The following is an 18,614-nucleotide window of genomic DNA, read 5'->3' as shown; positions in this document are numbered from 1 at the left end:
GCATGCCCTTTTCTCACTGTTACATTGGGTGGGAGGTACAGAAGCCTGAAGGCACACACTCAGTGATTCAGGAACAGCTTCTTCCCCTCTGCCACCCAATTCCTAAATGGACATTGAACTCTTGGACACTACCTCACTTTTTTAATGTACAGTATTTCTGTTTTTTGCATGTTTTTTAATCTATTCAATATACATATCCTGTAATTGATGTACTTATTTATTAATTTTTTCTCTTCTAGATTATGTATTGCATTGAACTGCTGCTGCTAAGTTAACAAATTTCATGTCACATGCCGGTGATAATAAACCTGATTCTGATTCTGACCATCCCCTTCTCTCATTCCTCTGACTCCATCTCTCTTGGTGTCACCTCCTGTATATCGGTGAGACCCGACGTAGACTGGGAGACCGCTTCACTGAGCACCTACGCTCCATCCACCAGAAAAAGCAGGATCTCCCAGTTACCACCCATTTTAATATTGCTCCCCATTCCCATTCCGATATGTCTATCCATGGCCTCCTCCACTGTCATGATGAGGTCACATTCAGGGAGGAACAACACCTTATATTCTGTCAGGGTAGCCTCTGACCCGATGGCATGAACATTGATTTCTCAAACTCTGGTAATGCTCCCCTCCCCTTCCCCTTTTCACCATCCCCTTTTCCCTCTCTCACTTTATTTTCTTTCCCGCCCATCACCTCGCTCTGTGCTCCTCCCCCTTTTCTTTCTTCCATGGCTTTCTGTCCTCTCCTATCAGATTCCCCCTTCTCCGGCCCTGTATCTCTTTCACCAATCAACTTCCCAGTTCTTTACTTCATCCTTCCCCTTTCAGGTTTCACCTATCAATTTGAGTTTCTCTCTTCCCTTCCCTCACCTTTTAAATCTACTCAGCTTTTTTACCTCCAGTCCTGTCGAAGGGTCTCAGCCCAAAATGTTGACTGTATTCTTTTCCATAGATGCTGCCTGGCCTGCTGAGTTCCTCCAGCATTTTGTGTGTGTTGCTCGGATTTCCAGCGTCTGCAGATTTTCTCTTGTTTGTCATTGGAGGATAGCTAATGTTGTTCCACTGTTTAAAAAAGGCTCTAAACAGAAACCAGGAAATTATAGGCTGGTGGGTCTGTTATCAGTTGTGGGAAAGTTATTGGAAGATATTCTAAGAGACAGGATATATAAGTATTTGGATAGACATAGGCTGATTAAGGATAGTTAGTGCAGCTTTGTGTATGGTAGGGCATGTTCAACTAATCTTACAGAGTTTTTCGATGAAGTTCCCAGGAAAGAAGATGAGGGCAAAGCAGTGGATGTTGTCTACATGGACTCTAGTAAGGTATTTTACAAGGAGGCTGGTCAAGAAGGTTTAGTCACTTGACATTCAAGATGGTGTACAATATATGTAGAAAATCTAGTTAAGAAGAAAAGAAAAGCTTATGAAAGGTTCAAGAAACTAAGTAATGATAGAGATCTAGAAAATTATAAGGCTAGAATGAAGCAGCCTAAGAATGAAATTACGAGAGCCACAAGGGTCCATAAGAAGGCCTTGGCAGGCAGGATTAAAGAAAACCCCAAGGCATTCTACAAGTATGTGAAGAGCAAGGGGATGAGCCGAGTGAGAATAGGACCAATCAGGTACGATACTGGAAACATGTGCATGGAGTCAGAGGAGGTAGCGGAGGTACTTAATGAATACTTTGCTTCAGTATTCACCAGGGAAAAAGAACTTGGCAATTGTGGGGATGACTCACAGTGGACTGAAATGCTTGAACATATAGACGTTAAGAAAGAGGATGTGCTGGAGCTTTTGAAAAGCATTAAGTTAGATGAGTCACCGGGACCAGATGAGATATACGCCAGGTTACTGTGGGAAGTGAGAGAGGAGATTGCCGAGCCTCTTGTGGTGATCTTTGCATTATCAATAGGGATGGAAGAAGTACCGGAAGATTGGAGGGTTGCAAATGTTGTTCCCTTGTTCAAAAAAGGGAAGAGCTAACCCTGGAAATTTTAGGCCAGTGAGTCTGACTTCAGTGGTGGGCAAGTTGTTGAAAAAGATCCTGAGAGGCAGGATTTATGAGCATTTGGAGAGACATAATCTGAATGGGGATAGTCAGCGTGGCTTTGTCAAGGGCAGGTTGTGCCTTACGAGCCTGATTGAATTTTTTGAGGATGTAACAAAACACATTGATGAAGTTAGAGCAGCGAATGTAGTGTATATGGATTTCAGTAAAGCATTTGATAAGGTTCCCCATGCCAGGCTCTTTCAAAAAGTAAGGAGGAATGGGATCCAAGGAGACCTTGCTTTGTGAATCCAGAATTAGCTTGCCCACAGAAGACAAAGGGTGGTTGTAGATGGTTCATATTCTGCATGGAGGTCGGTGACCAGTGGTATTCCACAGGGATCTGTTCTGGGATCCCTCTTTGTGATTTTTATAAATGACCCAGATGAAGAAGTAGAAGGGTGGGTTAGTAAGTTTGCTGATGACACAAAGGTTGGGGGTGTTGTGAATAGTCTGGAGGGTTGTCAGAGATTACAGCGGGACATTGATAGGATGCAGAAGTGGGCTGAGAAGTGGCAGTTGGACTTCAACCCAGGTAAGTGTGAAATGGTTCATTTTGGAAGGTCCAACTGGAAAACAGAATATAATATAAATGGTAAGAAGCTTGGCAGTGTAGAAGATCTGAGGGATCTTGGGGTCTGTGTCAATAGGACACTCAAAACTGCTGTGCGGGTTGACAGTATTGTTAAGAAGCCATATGGTGTGTTGGCATTCATCAACCGTGGGATTGAGTTCAAGAGCCGTGAGGTAATGTTACAGCTATATAAGACCTTGGTCAGATCCCACTTGGAGTAGTGTGTTCAGTTCTGGTCACCTCACTACAGAAAGGATGTGGATACTACAGAGAGAGTGCAGAGGAGATTTACAAGGATGTTGCCTGGATTGGAGGATGCACCTTATGAAAATAAGTTTAGTATACTTGGACTTTTCTCCCTGGAGTGATGAAGGATGAGAGGTGACCTTATAGAGATGTATAAGATGATGAGAAGCATTGATCATGTAGATAGGCAGAGAGTTTCTCCCACAGCTCTCATGGCTAACATGAGGGGGTATAGTTTTAAGGTGCTTAGAAATTGGTACCGAGGGGATGTCAGGGGAAGGTTTTCACACAGGGACTGGTGGGTGCATGGAATGCACTGCCAGCAGCAGTGGTGGAAGCGGATACAATAGGGTCTTTTAAGATCCTCTTAGATAGGTACATGGAACTTAGAAAAATAGAGAGCTGTGTGCTAGGGCAATTCTGGGCGGTCTCTAGAGTAGGTTACATGGTCAACATAACATTGTGGGCTGAAGGGCCTGTAACACACTGTAAATTTCTATGTTCTATGTACTATTTGAGGGTTCCAAGGTTGTCAAGCCGAGGAGTGGTAGTGGGGACAAGCTCCCACTACCTAAAAGTGCTCCTCACGGCATGCGCCTCAAATAGCCTCTGACAACCCAGTCCAACTCCTGGTCTTCTTGTGTGGCTTAGCCTCTAAGCCCAGCGGAACTGTTTCTACTGACAGAAGGGGCAAAGGTGGGCCCTGGTGCCTTAAAACCAGTGCTTTGGGTAGATGGAGCTCATCAGCCTGGGAAGGCAGTCCATCTAAGAGAGGGAAAACTCTGATTTCAAACCACCGCTGCCTTGCGGCCATACCTACTCATGGGAAAGTCTTTGGGAGTAAACCCTGAGGACAAATCCGGAGCTGGAGTCCCTAAGGCAGTTCGAAGTTGCCTTCAACCTCGTTCTGGCAACTCCCGAGATGACACTGGTGCCAGGCTGTATCAGCCCTTGCCCTTCCCTTGGACAATATCGGTGTCATGGAGAGGGGAGACTTGCTGCATGGGCAACTGCTAGTCTTCTATATAACCTTGCCTAGGCCTGCGCCCTGGAGAGGTCCAGGCACAGATCCATGGTCTCACGAGACTAACGGATGCCACCATGTACCATGAGGTAGTAAATTGGATTGAACATCGACTTGTAGGAGAAGCCAGAGCTTAGTAATAGAGGGTTGCTTCTCCCTCTGGAGGCCTGTGACTACTGGTGTGCCGCAGGAATTGGTGCCGGGTTCTTTGTTGTTTGAAATACCATTACGTTAGCAGCAAAACCTTTGCCAGGGTGTTATATACATGATAATGTGGTTTATTGGATCAACAAATTTGCAGATGACACCAAGATTGGGGCAGTAGTGGACAGTGAGGAAGGCTATAATGGCTCGCAGAGGAATCTGCATCACTGGAAAAATGGAAGATGGAATTTAAGGAAGACCAGTGTGAAATTTTGCACTTTGATATGACCAATGTAGGTCTTACATAGTGAACAGTAGGGCACTGAGGAGTGTGGTAGAACAAACAGATCTGTGAATACATGCACATAATTTGTTGAAAGTAGTGTCACAGTTAGATAGGATTGTAAAGAAAGCTTTTGGCACATTGGCCTTCATAAATCAATGTATTGAGTACAGGAGATGGGATATTATGTTGAAGTTGTACAGGACATTGGTGAAGCCCAATTTGGAGTAATGTGTGCAGTTTTGGTCTCCTACCTGAAGGAAAGATGTGAACATGCTTGAAAGAGTGCATAGAAAATTTACAAGGATGTTGCTGGGTCTGGAGGACCTGAGTTACAAGGAAAGATTGAATAGGTTAGGACTTTATTCTTTAGTATGTAGAAGATTGAGAGGAGATTTGATGGAGGTACACAAAATTATGAGGGGTATAGATGGGGTAAATGCAACCAGGCTTTTTCTACTGAGGTTGACTGGGACTACAAGCAGAAGATATGGGTTAAGGGTGAAAGGTGAGAAGTTTAAGGGTAACATGAGGGAAAAATTTCTTCACTCAGAGGGTTGTGATATTGTGGAATGAGCTGCCGGCACGAGTGGGACATGCAAGCTTAATTTCAAAGTTTGGATAGGTACACAAGTAGAAGGGACATTTAGGGCTGTGGTCCAGGTATAGGGATCAGGCAGTTCATATGGTTCTGGCACGGACTAGATGAGCTGAAGGACCTGTTTCTGTACTGTACTTCTCAATGACTGTAAAAAAAAGGAGATGAGGAGGGGGGAGAATTAACAGAAGTTGGAGAAATCGATGTTCATGTCATCAGGTTGGAGGTTACCCAGCCGGTGTTTGAGACATTGCCCCTCCAAACTGTGAATGGCCTCACCGTGGCAGTATAGGAGCAGGCCTCAAGGCATGTCAATCCTTCTCTGCTCATGGCTGATCTTACTGTAACCTCAATTTTGCATTTTAGTGGACATGCTGGGGCCTTTCATACCCTGTTTGTTAACCTCAATCTTCAAAATATCGGAAGATGCTGGTTTCACTGCTCTCTGAGGAGGGGCCACCACCTGAAAGAAAATACTTCTCCTCATGTCAGCACTAAATGTATGATTATCTCAGACCTCTGGTTTTAAATTCCCCTACAAGAGGAAACATTCTCTCCATATCGATCCTGTAAGACCCTGCACTTAGATGCTAAGTGTAAACTACTAGTTGTAATCATTTATTCCAAGCACAAATTGGACATTTTAATATTTGAAAATTCTGAACTATATTGTCAAATCAAAATTAGTAATGCATGATGTATATTTGGCATGTAAGAACATAGACTAACTATAAATTGTATATTGAATTGCAATTTACCTGGAACTTTTCTAGGCATTGGAGGTTAATGTTCACTGTGAAGCAGTTCTACAGCACTTCTTGCACACGACTAATAACAAGATTCCGTCTGTAATAAGTAGAACCAGGACCAGCACTACAAGGCATATGAGCCAAAGCGGAGTACCTTGGCAAAGGGAAGAACGACGAAGCAAAATTACTTCATGAGCTCTACCCTGAACATTATTCTAAAACTGGACAGATCTGGAGAAACTAACTACCACTTAAAGAGAATGTATGGGAAATATTCAGGCAATCAACTAGCATCAATTGGTAAAGAAACAGAATTAGCACTGTGTTCAATAGTAAAAATTAGAAGTAAAACAAATTTTAAGTTACAGAGAAAGGGATGGGGTGAAGAGAACATAGGGGAAAGTCTACGATAGGATGCAGACTGATGAAACTGAGAGAAACAAATGGTGGCAGTGTAAGTTGTGAGGAGGATGTAGCTACTATAAAGTGATAGTTAAGCAAGTGGTGGAAATGGCTCAGTCCTATACTCCTTCCTCCTTACCATCTGAGATTCTGCCAACAACAGCAAATCTATAGATGGCATTTGAGCCATATTGGATTACGATGTATTTATTTCCAAGTAAGGCAGATGAACTCAGGACACAGATAACTTCATTGGACTGAGATAAAATAGTCATTGGAGAAGCATGGCGACGGAATGACAGGATATAGCTGAATGTCGCAGGGAGCAAGTGCTTTAAGTGGGATAGAGGTGGAGCAAAGAGAGGAGAGGGAAGTTGCATTTCCGATCAAGAACATCATGGCAATTGTCCAAGATGAGATTGCTGAGGGATTGTCCAGTGATGGAACACAGAGGGTAGTGGTCAATGTGACTGATTCTGGCTGGTGGTCTGTGATTAATGATGTTCCAGAGGGATCTGTACTGGACCTCTGCTGTTTGTGATGTATGTAAATGACCTGGATGAAAATGTAGATGGGTGGGTTAGAAAGTCTGGAAACAATAAGAAGATTGGTGGTGTTGTGGGTAGCATAGAAGACTGGTAAATAATATAGTTGGATATAGATCAGTTGTAGATATGGGCAGAGTTTAACATGGCTAAATGTGAAGAGTTTCAGTTAGGGAGAGCAAATGCAACTGGATAGTATACTGTTAATGGCAGGACCCTTGACATTGTGGATCAGCAGAGGGATCTTGGGTCCAAGTCTATATCTCCCTGAGAGGGGCTACACAAGTTGATAGGGTGGTAAAGGGCAAATGGCACATTTACCTCTATAAGTCAAGGAAATGAGTTCCAAAGCCAGGAAATTATGTTGCAGCTTTATAAAACTTGAGTATTAAATATAGTTCTGGTTACCTCATTGAAGGAAGGATGTTGAGGCTTTGAAGAGGATGCAGCATCAGTTAGAGGGAATGTGTTTATAAGAGGTTGGACACTTTAGGGTTATATTCTCTGAGGCAGCAGAGGCTGAGGGGAGACCTGATATGAAAATTATAAGAAGCATGGATGCACAGTCGGTATTTTCCCCAGGGTCAAATGTCCAGTAAAGTATGAGAGAGGGATACATTCAAAGGAGATGTGTGGGCATAGATTAACAGCCAATATTTACCCCATGGTCAAACTGTCCAATAGTAGAAAGTATGTGAGAGGGTACGTTCAAAGGGGATGTATGGGGCAAGTTTTTTAAAAAAAATACACAGAGTGGTAGTGCCTGAAATATACTGCCAGGAGTGGCAGTGGAGGCAGGTCTGATAGAGGCTCTTACATAGGCACTAGGCACATGGATATATAGAGAATGAAGGGATATGAATATTGTGTAGGCACCAGGGGTGTTTGGTTAGTAGGCATTCCATAGCTAGTTTAAATAGTTCTGCACAACATCGTGGACCATAGGCCTATTCCTTTGCTGTATTATTCTATGTTCCATCACTGTCTGGTTTCTGCCCCTTTCCTTTCCAGCTGAGATGAAGGGTCTGGGCCTGAAACGTCGATTGTGTATCTCCCTTCATACTGTAGATGCTGCCCAACCTAAATTTTGTGTGTGTTGCTCACTAAAAGTCCTGCTGACTCTTGCCTTGTTCCCCTGTCTTTTGTGATCTCCACAAGTACCACATTTTAACTACTCTCAGAACAAAGTGTGTTCATATTTCCTTAATAAATTTGTAGTTATTGTCTTTTATAGCTGCAGGTTCTTTTGCTGTCTAGGTTATCTCCATTGTTAATTCAACATTTTAAATTACTGAGAAGTGAGATTCCTTACCTGGTGCACAATTTAAACCCTGTGGAAATCCTTTAATAGCTGTCAGTGTAAAAGATAAGAATGTAAGTGATTAGAATCAGCTAACAGGCATTCACAGGATTATACAGAACAGGAGAGACCATTTGATTTTGCGTATATGCATGCTCTTCCAACAGGTTATTTCATTAGCTGCCTTTTCTTTCCCTTACCATACATTTCATAAAATATTTTCTGCATTTATCCAAATTCTCTTTGAATGTTATTCTGAAAGCAACTTCCATTATCTTTCCAGGTAATGCATTCCAAGTATTTTCTGATCTACAAATAGTCTCCAATTCCAAGGCCATCCATTTTAAATGCTTCTTAAAATTACAGCATCTTAGAAGGGGGTTGTTCATCACATGGTACTTGCATCTGGCTCATTGACAGAACCATCCAATTCAGCCTTGTACTCCACCTTTCTCCACAAAGCCCTTCATCAAGAACCTGCTGAGTTGCTTTTGAAAGGTTTCTATAGTGTGTGACTATCTTATAGGAGGGGCATGAAAATCCATGACAATTAGGATTAAAGAGATTCCACACATGTACCAACAGCAAAATGATAAACTAGGGAGAGGGTAGGACCACTCAAAGATAAAGGAGGGAATGTGCTTGGGAGGGAGGATGCAGCTGATGATTTAACTGCGTACTTTGTATCAGTGTTTACCAAGGGAGATCAGTATGCAGCATGCTAATACATTAGGGCAGTTCAAGTTGAAGTTGAAGTTTGTAATGGTAGGTTATTTAAAGAATATTCAGTTGAAAAAAAGCTTAGGGCCAGGTCATTAGAAGAGGCACGAGATGAGATTGATGAGGCCTGACCAAGATCCTTGTGTCCTCTCTAGCCACAAAGTCCCAGAGGACTGGTGATTAGCTAATGTAGTTCCATTGTTCAAGGAGGAAAATAGGGATAATCATGGAAACTATGGACTGATGAGACCAGAAGATTATAAGATCATAAGACATAGGAGCAGAATAAAACCATTTTTGCCCAACCTGTTCTCCCATTCCACTACGGCTGGTTTATTAACACTCTCAAAGTTCAAAGTAAATTTATCATCAAAGTACATATATGACACCACATATAGCCCTGAGATTCATTTTCTTGTAGGAATATTCAATAAATTCAGAATAAAATATTAGCCATAATGGAATCAATGAACGATCGCACCAACTTAGGTGTTCAGCCAGTGTGGAAAAGTAAACAAACTATGCAAGTACAGTACAAAAATTAATAATAATAATAAATAAGGAATACATATCGAGAACATGAGATGAAGAGTCCTTGAAAGTGAGTCCATAGGTGTGGGAACATTTCAATGATGGGGCAAGTGAAGTTATCCCCTTTGGTTCAAAAGGGGTAATGACTGTTCCTGAACCTGGTGAGAGTCCTGAGGCTCCTGCATTTTCTTCCTGATGGCAGTAGCAAGAAGAAAACATGTCCTGGGTGGTGGGAGTTCCTGATGATGGATGCTGCTTTCCTGCAACAACGATGGAAGTGGCTTTACCAATCATGGACTGGGCCATATCCACTACTTTTAGTAGCATTTTCCATTCAAGAACATTGTTGTTCCCATAGCAGGTTGTTATGCAGCTAGTAAGTATACTCTCAACCTCACATCTATAGAAGTTTGTCAAAGTTTTAAATGTCATGCCAAACCTAAGGAAGTAGAGGCACTGTCGTGGTTTCCTTGTAATTGCACTGAACGTGCTGACCCCGGGGGAGGCCCTCCATAATAACGGCTTGGAGAATTTAACATTGCTGACCCTCTCCACCTCTGATCCTTCAAAGGGGACTGGCTCATGGACCTCTGGTTTCTTCATCCTGAAGTCAATAATCAGCTCCTTGGTTTTGCTGACATTGAGTAAGAGGTTGTTGTTATGACACCATGCAGCCATACTTTCAAACTCCCTCCTGTATGCTGATTTCTCGCTACCTTTGATTTGGCCTACGACAGTAATGTCGTCAGCAAATGTGAATACAGCATTGATGCTGTGCTTAGCTACACAGTCATAAGTATAAAGCAAGTAGAGCAGGGATTGAGCACACGTTGATTAGTTTGGAAGGGATGATGGTACTGAATGCCGAGCTATAGTCGATAAAGTGTATCCCGATGTTTGCATCTTTGCTGTCCAGGTGTTCCAGTGTTGAGGGAAGAGCCAATGAGATGGCATCTACTGTGGACTGCTGTGATGGTAGGCAAATTGGAGAGGATCCAAGTCGCTTCTCAGGCAGGAGTTGATGTTTCATCACCAACCTCTAAAAATACTTCATCACAGTGGATAGAAGTGCTGCTGAATGATAGTCACTGAGGCAGGTCACTGTACTATGTTTTTATTAGACACTGGTATAAGTGAAGGCTACCTGAAGGAGGTGGCTACATCAAACCCGTTCTCCTGATTTCTCCCCATAATCTTTGACACCCTGACTAATCAAAAACCAATTGACCTGCACTTTAAGCACCCAATAATTCATCCTCTATACATGCCTGTGACAACGAATTCCATAGATTCACCAACCCCTGATTAAAGAAACTTCTCATTTTTTCTAAAAGGATGTTCCTCTATTCTGAGGCTGTGTCCCCTGGTCCTAGTTTCTCCCTCTGTAGGAAACATCCTCTCCACATTCACTCTATCTGGACCTTTCAATATTTGATAAGTTTCATTGAGAGCCCCCTAATTCTTCTAAACTCTAGCAAGTACAGGCCCAGAACCATCGAATGTGCCTTATATGTTAGCCCATTCATTCCCGGGATCATTCTCAGGAACCTCCTCTGAATGCTGTTCAATGCTGCCACACTTTTCCTTAGATAAAAACTGCTCACAGTATAGTACTTCAAGTGCGTCTGACCAATGCCTAAGACCAATATATCTCACGCTGAATAGTCATAAACCCTATTGCTAATAATTCACCCCAATAGCTTTCCTGCCACTGATGTGAGGTTCACCAGACTACAATTTCCTGGAAATCCTTAACAGTCCTTCATATATATAAAAATATGACGGTGGTCAATTCTGCAGTCCTCTGCAACATGGCCTTTGGTTAGGGAGGATACAGAGGTCTTTGTCAGTCTCCTGCCTCGTACCTCAGATAGATCTCCATTAGGCCCTGGGGACCTATCCACCAATGCTCATCAATAGACCCAATATCACCTCCTTTTTGATCTCAGCATTGTCAGGACTTTTCTCCCTGATCTCGCTGTCCTCCATGTCCTCCTCCTTGGTGTGTACCCATGTGTAGTATTGTTTAGTATCCTCTGGTTTCGGACATAAATTCTCTCCTTCATCCTTGAGTGGACTTACTCCCTCCTGTGCCTCCTTCTTGTTTACAGTGCATGTATAAAATGAATATGGATTTTATAATCCTACTTGCCAAGGACATCCATGACCCCTTGTGGTCCTCACAATACCATTGAGTGCTTTCTTGCTTTTTTAAATTCTTTATGGGGGCTGTCAAAGTTCTGCTTTCTCAATCTTACACATGGATCACTTTTTTTAAAAAAAGTAAACTCACATCACAACAAACTGTCTGGTGGAGCGAGTCAGTGAGTCGAGCAGAATCAGTCGAGTAGGAACTCGGCATCAAATAATATCCTAATATCCTTCTATTCCATACCCAGTCACTGAAATTAACTGGCTGTTGGTGTATTCCCACATTTCATTTTTCACTATTTGTGCACAAGTAAATGTGTTTTTGATCACCATTGCCTTGAAGGACCCCCATTGGGAATCCATCACTGCTCTTTCCCGATTCAACAAAGTTGTCCTGTACACATTTTGGGAATAACATCCTCTCTTTATCCTTCTACCAATGCATTAACTGCATCAATTTTCTAGCTGTGTTAATTAATCTTATCTTAATCCACGTTTGGTAAAAATTCTTCATTTTTACCTGCTTGAGCCTGCAATCCAGTTTGGTTAGGATGAAGATCAGGGAACAACTGAGTTCCTGAGAATTCTTCTGTTATTTTTGGTTTTGATGCAACTCTAAACACTTCCTTTTGTGGAGCATCAACAAAAGTCTTTTTAGTGAGAGGTAATAAAATTGCAACGTGGGACCAAATCCCTAAAATCACAACTATACCTCTAATAAACATTTGAAGTGGTTAAGATAACCTTCAACTGTCTGAATCCTCTCAGGCAACTATTCCCACTCCTTCTGGTGTCTTCTGCCCACTTTTTTAAGCTGTCTCCTTGCCTTGATTCCTCCTTGTTCTATCCTAGTGTGTTAATATTCTTATGTCAGATAAGTTTTACTGGGTCCTTTCCATTCATTCTTCTCAATATCCTATTCTCTATCGCTTTCAGTTTTATTATTTGCTGCGTAGCTTTGATTTAACCCAAGCCTGCACTTCCAGCAGGATCTTCTTCCTTCACCTCCTCCCCATTGTTCCCCACCCTCAATATCTGCCTCCTTCCCTCACTCTTCCCCTTCTCCTTGTTACATTATTTTTCTCTATGTCTGTCAGTTTTTCTCAATCCTTCTACCCCTTTCTTCTTATCTGTTTTGATCCCTGAATCATTACCTGTTTTCCCTCTTCCCTAGTCTCTCCCTACCTCCCTTTGGCACCTTTCCCATCTGCCCTCTTCTGTCGAGGCAACTCCCCTCTTACCCAGCACCCCCAACCCTCGCCCGGTTGGGATAACTCTGTCTCTATCCCCAATTACCCTTACAACTTATTTTTGTAACCCTCTCTCCCCTCCCCAGCATCAGTCTGTCTCCTATGACCCTTACAACCTGACCATGAACCTCTCTCCTCTCCCCTCCCCAGCTCCAGTCTCCATGACCCTTTATCCGTCTCCAACTCTAGTCTCCGTGACCCCTCCCTAGCTTCACTCGGTGTCCGTCCCCTATTATCCTTACAGCCTGTCTTTGTGACCCTCTCTCCCCTCCCTCTCCGTCCCCTATTATCCTTACAGCCTGTCTGTGACCCTCTCTCCCCTCCGTGTCCGTCCCCTATTATCCTTACAGCCTGTCTCTCCTCTCCCTCTCTGTCCCCTATTATCCTTACAGCCTGTCTCTCCCCTCCCTCTCTGTCCCCTATTATCCTTACAGCCTGTCTGTGACCCTCTCTCCCCTCCGTGTCCGTCCCCTATTATCCTTACAGCCTGTCTCTCCTCTCCCTCTCTGTCCCCTATTATCCTTACAGCCTGTCTCTGTGACCCTCTCTCCACTCAGTCTCTGTCCCTATTATCCTTACAGCCTGTCTCTGTGACCCTCTCTCCACTGTCTCCGTCCCCTATTATCCTTACAGCCTGTCTCTGTGACCCTCTGTCCACTCAGTCTCTGTCCCTATTATCCTTACAGCCTGTCTCTGTGACCCTCTCTCCACTGTCTCCGTCCCCTATTATCCTTACAGCCTGTCTCTGTGACCCTCTGTCCACTCAGTCTCTGTCCCTATTATCCTTACAGCCTGTCTCTGTGACCCTCTCTCCACTCAGTCTCTGTCCCTATTATCCTTACAGCCTGGCCCGACGCTCCCTTCGATGTACTGTACTGCCCTCTGCCCGTATCCTTCACTCACTCGCCATTCCCTGCTTCATACTCTTTCACCCCTTCACATTCAGCCTCTATCCCTTCTCCTTCTCCCTCTTTTTGCCTCCTCACTCACTTCCCTTTCTCCCTCCCGCTCTCATTAACAGTCAAGCCGCGCGCCCTGCCGTTTGAATCGCGTTTGCCGCCGACAACAAGCCAGGCTAGTGATTGGTTCAAACTCGTCACGTGCTGCCTCCGTCACAGATCCCGGACGCGAGCGAAGCAGTGGCGCAGCTCCCATCCGGTCCGGACGCTGTGACCGTCGGGCTCGGCCGTTCGTCCGTCCCGTCCGGGGCAGTCAGCGTTCTTCATCATCATCATCATGTGCTCGTCCGTCCCGTCCGGGGCAGCCAGCGTTCTTCATCATCATCATCATGTGCTCGTCCGTCCCGTCCGGGGCAGCCAGCGTTCTTCATCATCATCATCATGTGCTCGTCCGTCCCGTCCGGGGCAGTCAGCGTTCTTCATCATCATCATCATGTGCTCGTCCGTCCCGTCCGGAGCAGCCAGCGTTCTTCATCATCATCATGTGCTCGTCCGTCCCGTCCGGGGCAGCCAGCGTTCTTCATCATCATCATGTGCTCGTCCGTCCCGTCCGGGGCAGCCAGCGTTCTTCATCATCATCATCATCATCATCATCAGGTGCCATGCCCGGTTTGAGCTTTGACTGCCATGGCCCACACACTCCTATTTCAGGTCAAGGGGATCAATTCATTGGGATTCATTTCCAGTTCTCTGGCTGCTGTCGCCATCATCATTTGTCCTTGTCTTCCTCTTGCTTTCTTCCCTTCAATCTTTCCCATAATTACCGTGCATTCTAACTCCTCTTCCCTAATCACATGTCCAATGAAGTTATGTTGCCTTTTCATGATCTCAGACATTATTTCTCTTTTTGTGTTTGCTCTGTTCATGACATCTTCGTTAGATATTCGTTTTGTCCATGATATTCTCTGCATCCTCCTCAAAAACCACATCTCTGCGGCTTCAATTCGATTCCTCATGTTACTAGATATTGTCATTCTGAGCCATATAACATAATTGGATAAACGTAACATTTCAGTACTCAGGTGGGTTGTCATGCCTAGTTTAGTATTGGTCAGTATACTCTTCATTCTCGTAAAGGTGTCTTTTGCCATCCCTATTCTTCTTTTGATGTCCAAGTCGCACCTGCCATCTGATGTCACCCAGCTTCCTAAGTAGCAAAAGTTCTGTACTTGTTTTATGTCTTCCCCATTTATTCTCAACCTGCAGATAGGATTCTCCTTCTTTTTGGATATTATCATAGATCCTGTCTTTTGGCAATTGCCGAACATGTCCCGACCTTAGAAATTACTCGGCTTACCCATAGCCCTCTATTTTTCTAAGCTCCATGTACCTATCCAAAAGTCTCTTAAAAAACTCTGTCGTATCCGCCTCCACCACCATTGCTGGCAGCCCATTCCATGCACTCACCACTCTCTGCGTAAAAAAACTTACCCCTGACATCTCCTCTGTACCTACACCCCAGCACCTTAAACCTGTGTCCTCTTGTGGCAACCATTTCAGCCCTGGGAAAAAGCCTCTGACTATCCACACGACCAATGCCTCTCATCATTTTATACACCTCTACCAGGTCATCTCTCATCCTCCGTCGCTCCAAGGAGAAAAGGCCAAGTTCACTCAACCTATTCTCATAAGGCATGCTCCCCAGTCCAGGCGACATCCTTGTAAATCTCCTCTGCACCCTTTCTATGGCTTCCACATCCTTCCTGTAGTGAGGGGACCAGAACTGAGCACAGTACTCCAAGTGGGGTCTGACCAGGGACCTATATAGCTGCAACATTACCTCTCGACTTCTAAACTCAACTCCATGATTGATGAAGGCCAATACACCATACGCCTTCTTAACCACAGAGTCAACTGCACAGCTGCTTTGAGCGTCCTATGGACTCAGACCCCAAGATCGTGAAGGTCCAGTGGCCTCTACCCTTTGACCTGTTTGGCATGGGTGACCCTACCAAGAGCTGGAGTATAATGCCCCGACTCAGCCAGCATAGCTCTCCGGGTCATTGAGGCATGCACGCCTCCAAACCCCACGACAAGATTGTGGTCCTCTTGGAAGAGGTACAACAACAAATGGAGGAATTCTTGATCCTACAATATTTGTGAATCCCCCAGCTGTTTGTTCTCGTTCTGTGAGGCAGAGTGAAATCTTTGTTGGAGATACTATGATAGTTTTGATTTCTCACAGCGATTTTATGTTGAATTGTGCTCTGTGCTACTGTGTTGCTGTTCAGGGTAGTGTGCTGACACGAGGAGGAAGATGCAGTGGAGCAGTCCACATCTGTAATGGCCATCCTCGTCCTCACTAACTGTTCTTTTTACTATGCTATCTGCTGGCGGTTTGATGTATGGCGAGTTTATCAACCATCAAGTCATGGAAGATATCGTATGACATTTGGCTTTTCTCCAATTTGGCATAATCCCTGTGTTCCTTGTTGTCATCTTGTTTGAATATCTGAAAGCTCGGTCTAGTAAGGACTGATGCTGTGTTTGTATAGCAGCTCATTCAGTTCTCTGCTGCATTGGGATACATAACCAAGAACTGGTATTACAGACAATCATGCATTATGCAAATTATTAAAGAAAATCAAAAAACACCAGGAACAACAGATGGCAATAATTTATTATAACCAAACAGTAACTAATATTTTCTATTTAACCAGTTTAATATGATATATTAAAATAAAAGATTTGATAGTAATAGAATTTATATACACAGAATACCCATTTACTACCACTCAACATAAGTAATCAGCATTTCTGGAAACACACTGCAGAAAATTACACTTTATAAAGGAAATGTTTATCCATTGCTGGTGTGCAGGCATGGGGGACTTGGCTGAGGGAGTACGTATACATTTCTGGTCTGCATAGCTGGGTGGGTGAGTCTGTGTTAATGTTCTCATATCCAGGAAGCAGTCCTTTCAATACTGGTTGCAGAGAGTCATCAAGGTAAAGACATTGATGTAAAAAATCTGAGGAGGTAAATGAGAAACCCAGTAACTTACTCTGAAGATAGCACACCACAGCAAAAGAACAGGCCCTTCATTCCATCACATCTTCACTAACCACTATGCAAATTTAAACTAGTCCATTTGCTGTTTACTATAGCCATGACTCCCACAGCTATTAGGTCCGTACCTATTCCCACTCTCTCATTTGTAAGAATGTCATCTTCTTCTCCTAGGTTCTCCATCTCTACCACAGCTGCTCTCAGGATGGGGCCTTTCATTGCAGGACATCTGAAAAGTCCTTTTTTTTCCAGAAACGATTCCCTTCTGCTGTGGTTGATGGAGCCCTCTCTGGCATTTCCTCAATTCTTTGGACCTCTGCTCTCACCCGTGTCCCTCTAAACAGAATGGTCCTCACCACTCACCTGATCAGCCTCTACAAATAGAATATCATCCTTCTCCATTTCCATCAGCTTCAACAAGATTCCATCACCAGCCACACCTTCTCCCTAACCCCTTCCACCTTCACCAGGGGAGACTCTCCCTGTGTCTTGCTCATTTCTTCCTGGCCCCTGGTAACTCTCCTCTATGACCCTAGGAGATGTAACACTTGTTCCTACACCTCCTCCATCACCACATCTCCTCCATCACCACATCTCCTCCAACCTCATCCACTGCATCCAGTGCTATTGATATGACTCCTCTACATCACTGAGACCAATACACCCTGTTCACATTGGCCATCCCAAACTCTCAATTAATGCAGTTCCCCTCCCCAATCCCACACTGACCTGTCCATCCTTGGCCTTCTCCACCGCCAGGGTGAGTCCAATACAGACTGGAGGAGCATGGTCTAAAGTTATGACGGTATGGATATTGAATTTTCCAATTTCAGGGACCACCCCTCCCCCAATTCTTCTGTCTGCCCCCCCCAATCAAATTCTGCTCTTCCCATTCTTGTCTCTTTTCCTTTACCCACCCCTTGCTCCATCACATCACTCATTTTCATTCCCCTCTCCATGTTGGATCCATCCGCTAATCACCAACACAGTTCACTTACCGGGTTCCCTCCCTATCAGGTTCCACCTGTCCTTCACCTCTCCTGCATAGTTCCCTTTATCACCTTTCTTACCTACCAGAGTTGAGCACTGAGTCCCTTTGTGTCCCGCTATCACCCTCCAGCAGCTTTCCTCATCTTCAAGCTCCGCTTCCCACTCCTGGCTCCATGTGCTCATAGTCCTTCATTATATCTCACTCCACCAATCACCTACTCACTCCTGACTCATTCCTCATCCTTCCTCTTTACTCTGACAATCTCCCCTCTCAATCCTGAATTCCCTTCCACCAACAGACGCTGCTCCACCTGTTGAGTTCCTCTAGCAGTTCTATTTCAGCTTTTCTATTCACGGCCTGTCTAAATGCTTCTTAAACACCACTATCTGCCTCGATATAACCCACTGAGTAAAAATCTTGCTTCAAAATCTGATAGAAAATAGAACATTTCAGCATATTACAGGCCCTTCGGCCCACAATCTCCTTTAAACTTTCCCCTCTCATCTTAAAGCTATGATAAGTAAAGAGGATTTGATATTTTCACCCTGGGAAAAAGACCGTCTATACCCTTTCTAGGTCTCTCATTATTTTATAACCTCCATCAGATCTCCCCTCAGCCTCTGCCACTCCACTCCTCTACTCTCAATCAGCAGAGTTAATTTAAGTGAAAATTAGTAAATGTCATGCATGGGTCAGAATTTGGCAAAATTCAAAGTAATGAATGAATAACAGGCTGCTGTATCACAGAGTTAGTAAACATAATGTAGATGTAACAACTACAATCTGGGAATCATTCCTTCACATTTGGAAATCATGCATGTTCCTGTTGTATAAGAAAGGTGAGAGTGGGAAATCAGGAAATAAGGGCCAGTTAATTTATTATCAACCCTTCTGGGAAATAACTATAGTTTATAAATAGAGGGCAAACTTCTGAAATATATTATTTGATGAGAGATAGCTAGCATTGACAGTTCAGGGGTAGGTCTTGCTCGATAAACCTAAATTAATTTTATCAAGAGTGACAAAGTAGAGACGAAGTAGAAACCAATCACTTTCTGTTATCTAGCTCTCAAGGGGAATGGGGG

General features: G+C 43.9%; 1 protein-coding gene across 1 annotated transcript in view; it reads right to left on the bottom strand.

The window, feature by feature from the left end:
• Positions 1-13,959: 13,959 nt before the first annotated feature.
• LOC134346012 (uncharacterized) overlaps positions 13,960-18,614 on the bottom strand; it is a 166,641-nt gene continuing 161,986 nt past the window's right edge. The window contains exon 10 of the mRNA XM_063047352.1: positions 13,960-14,095. Coding sequence (XP_062903422.1) covers positions 13,960-14,095 — 136 coding nt within the window. The remainder of the gene's footprint in view (positions 14,096-18,614) is intronic.

The sequence above is a fragment of the Mobula hypostoma genome, chromosome 4 (assembly GCF_963921235.1).
Source record: "Mobula hypostoma chromosome 4, sMobHyp1.1, whole genome shotgun sequence".
In the NCBI taxonomy this organism is placed as follows: Eukaryota; Metazoa; Chordata; class Chondrichthyes; order Myliobatiformes; family Myliobatidae; genus Mobula; species Mobula hypostoma.
This window is presented reverse-complemented; position numbering and strand designations above follow the sequence as displayed.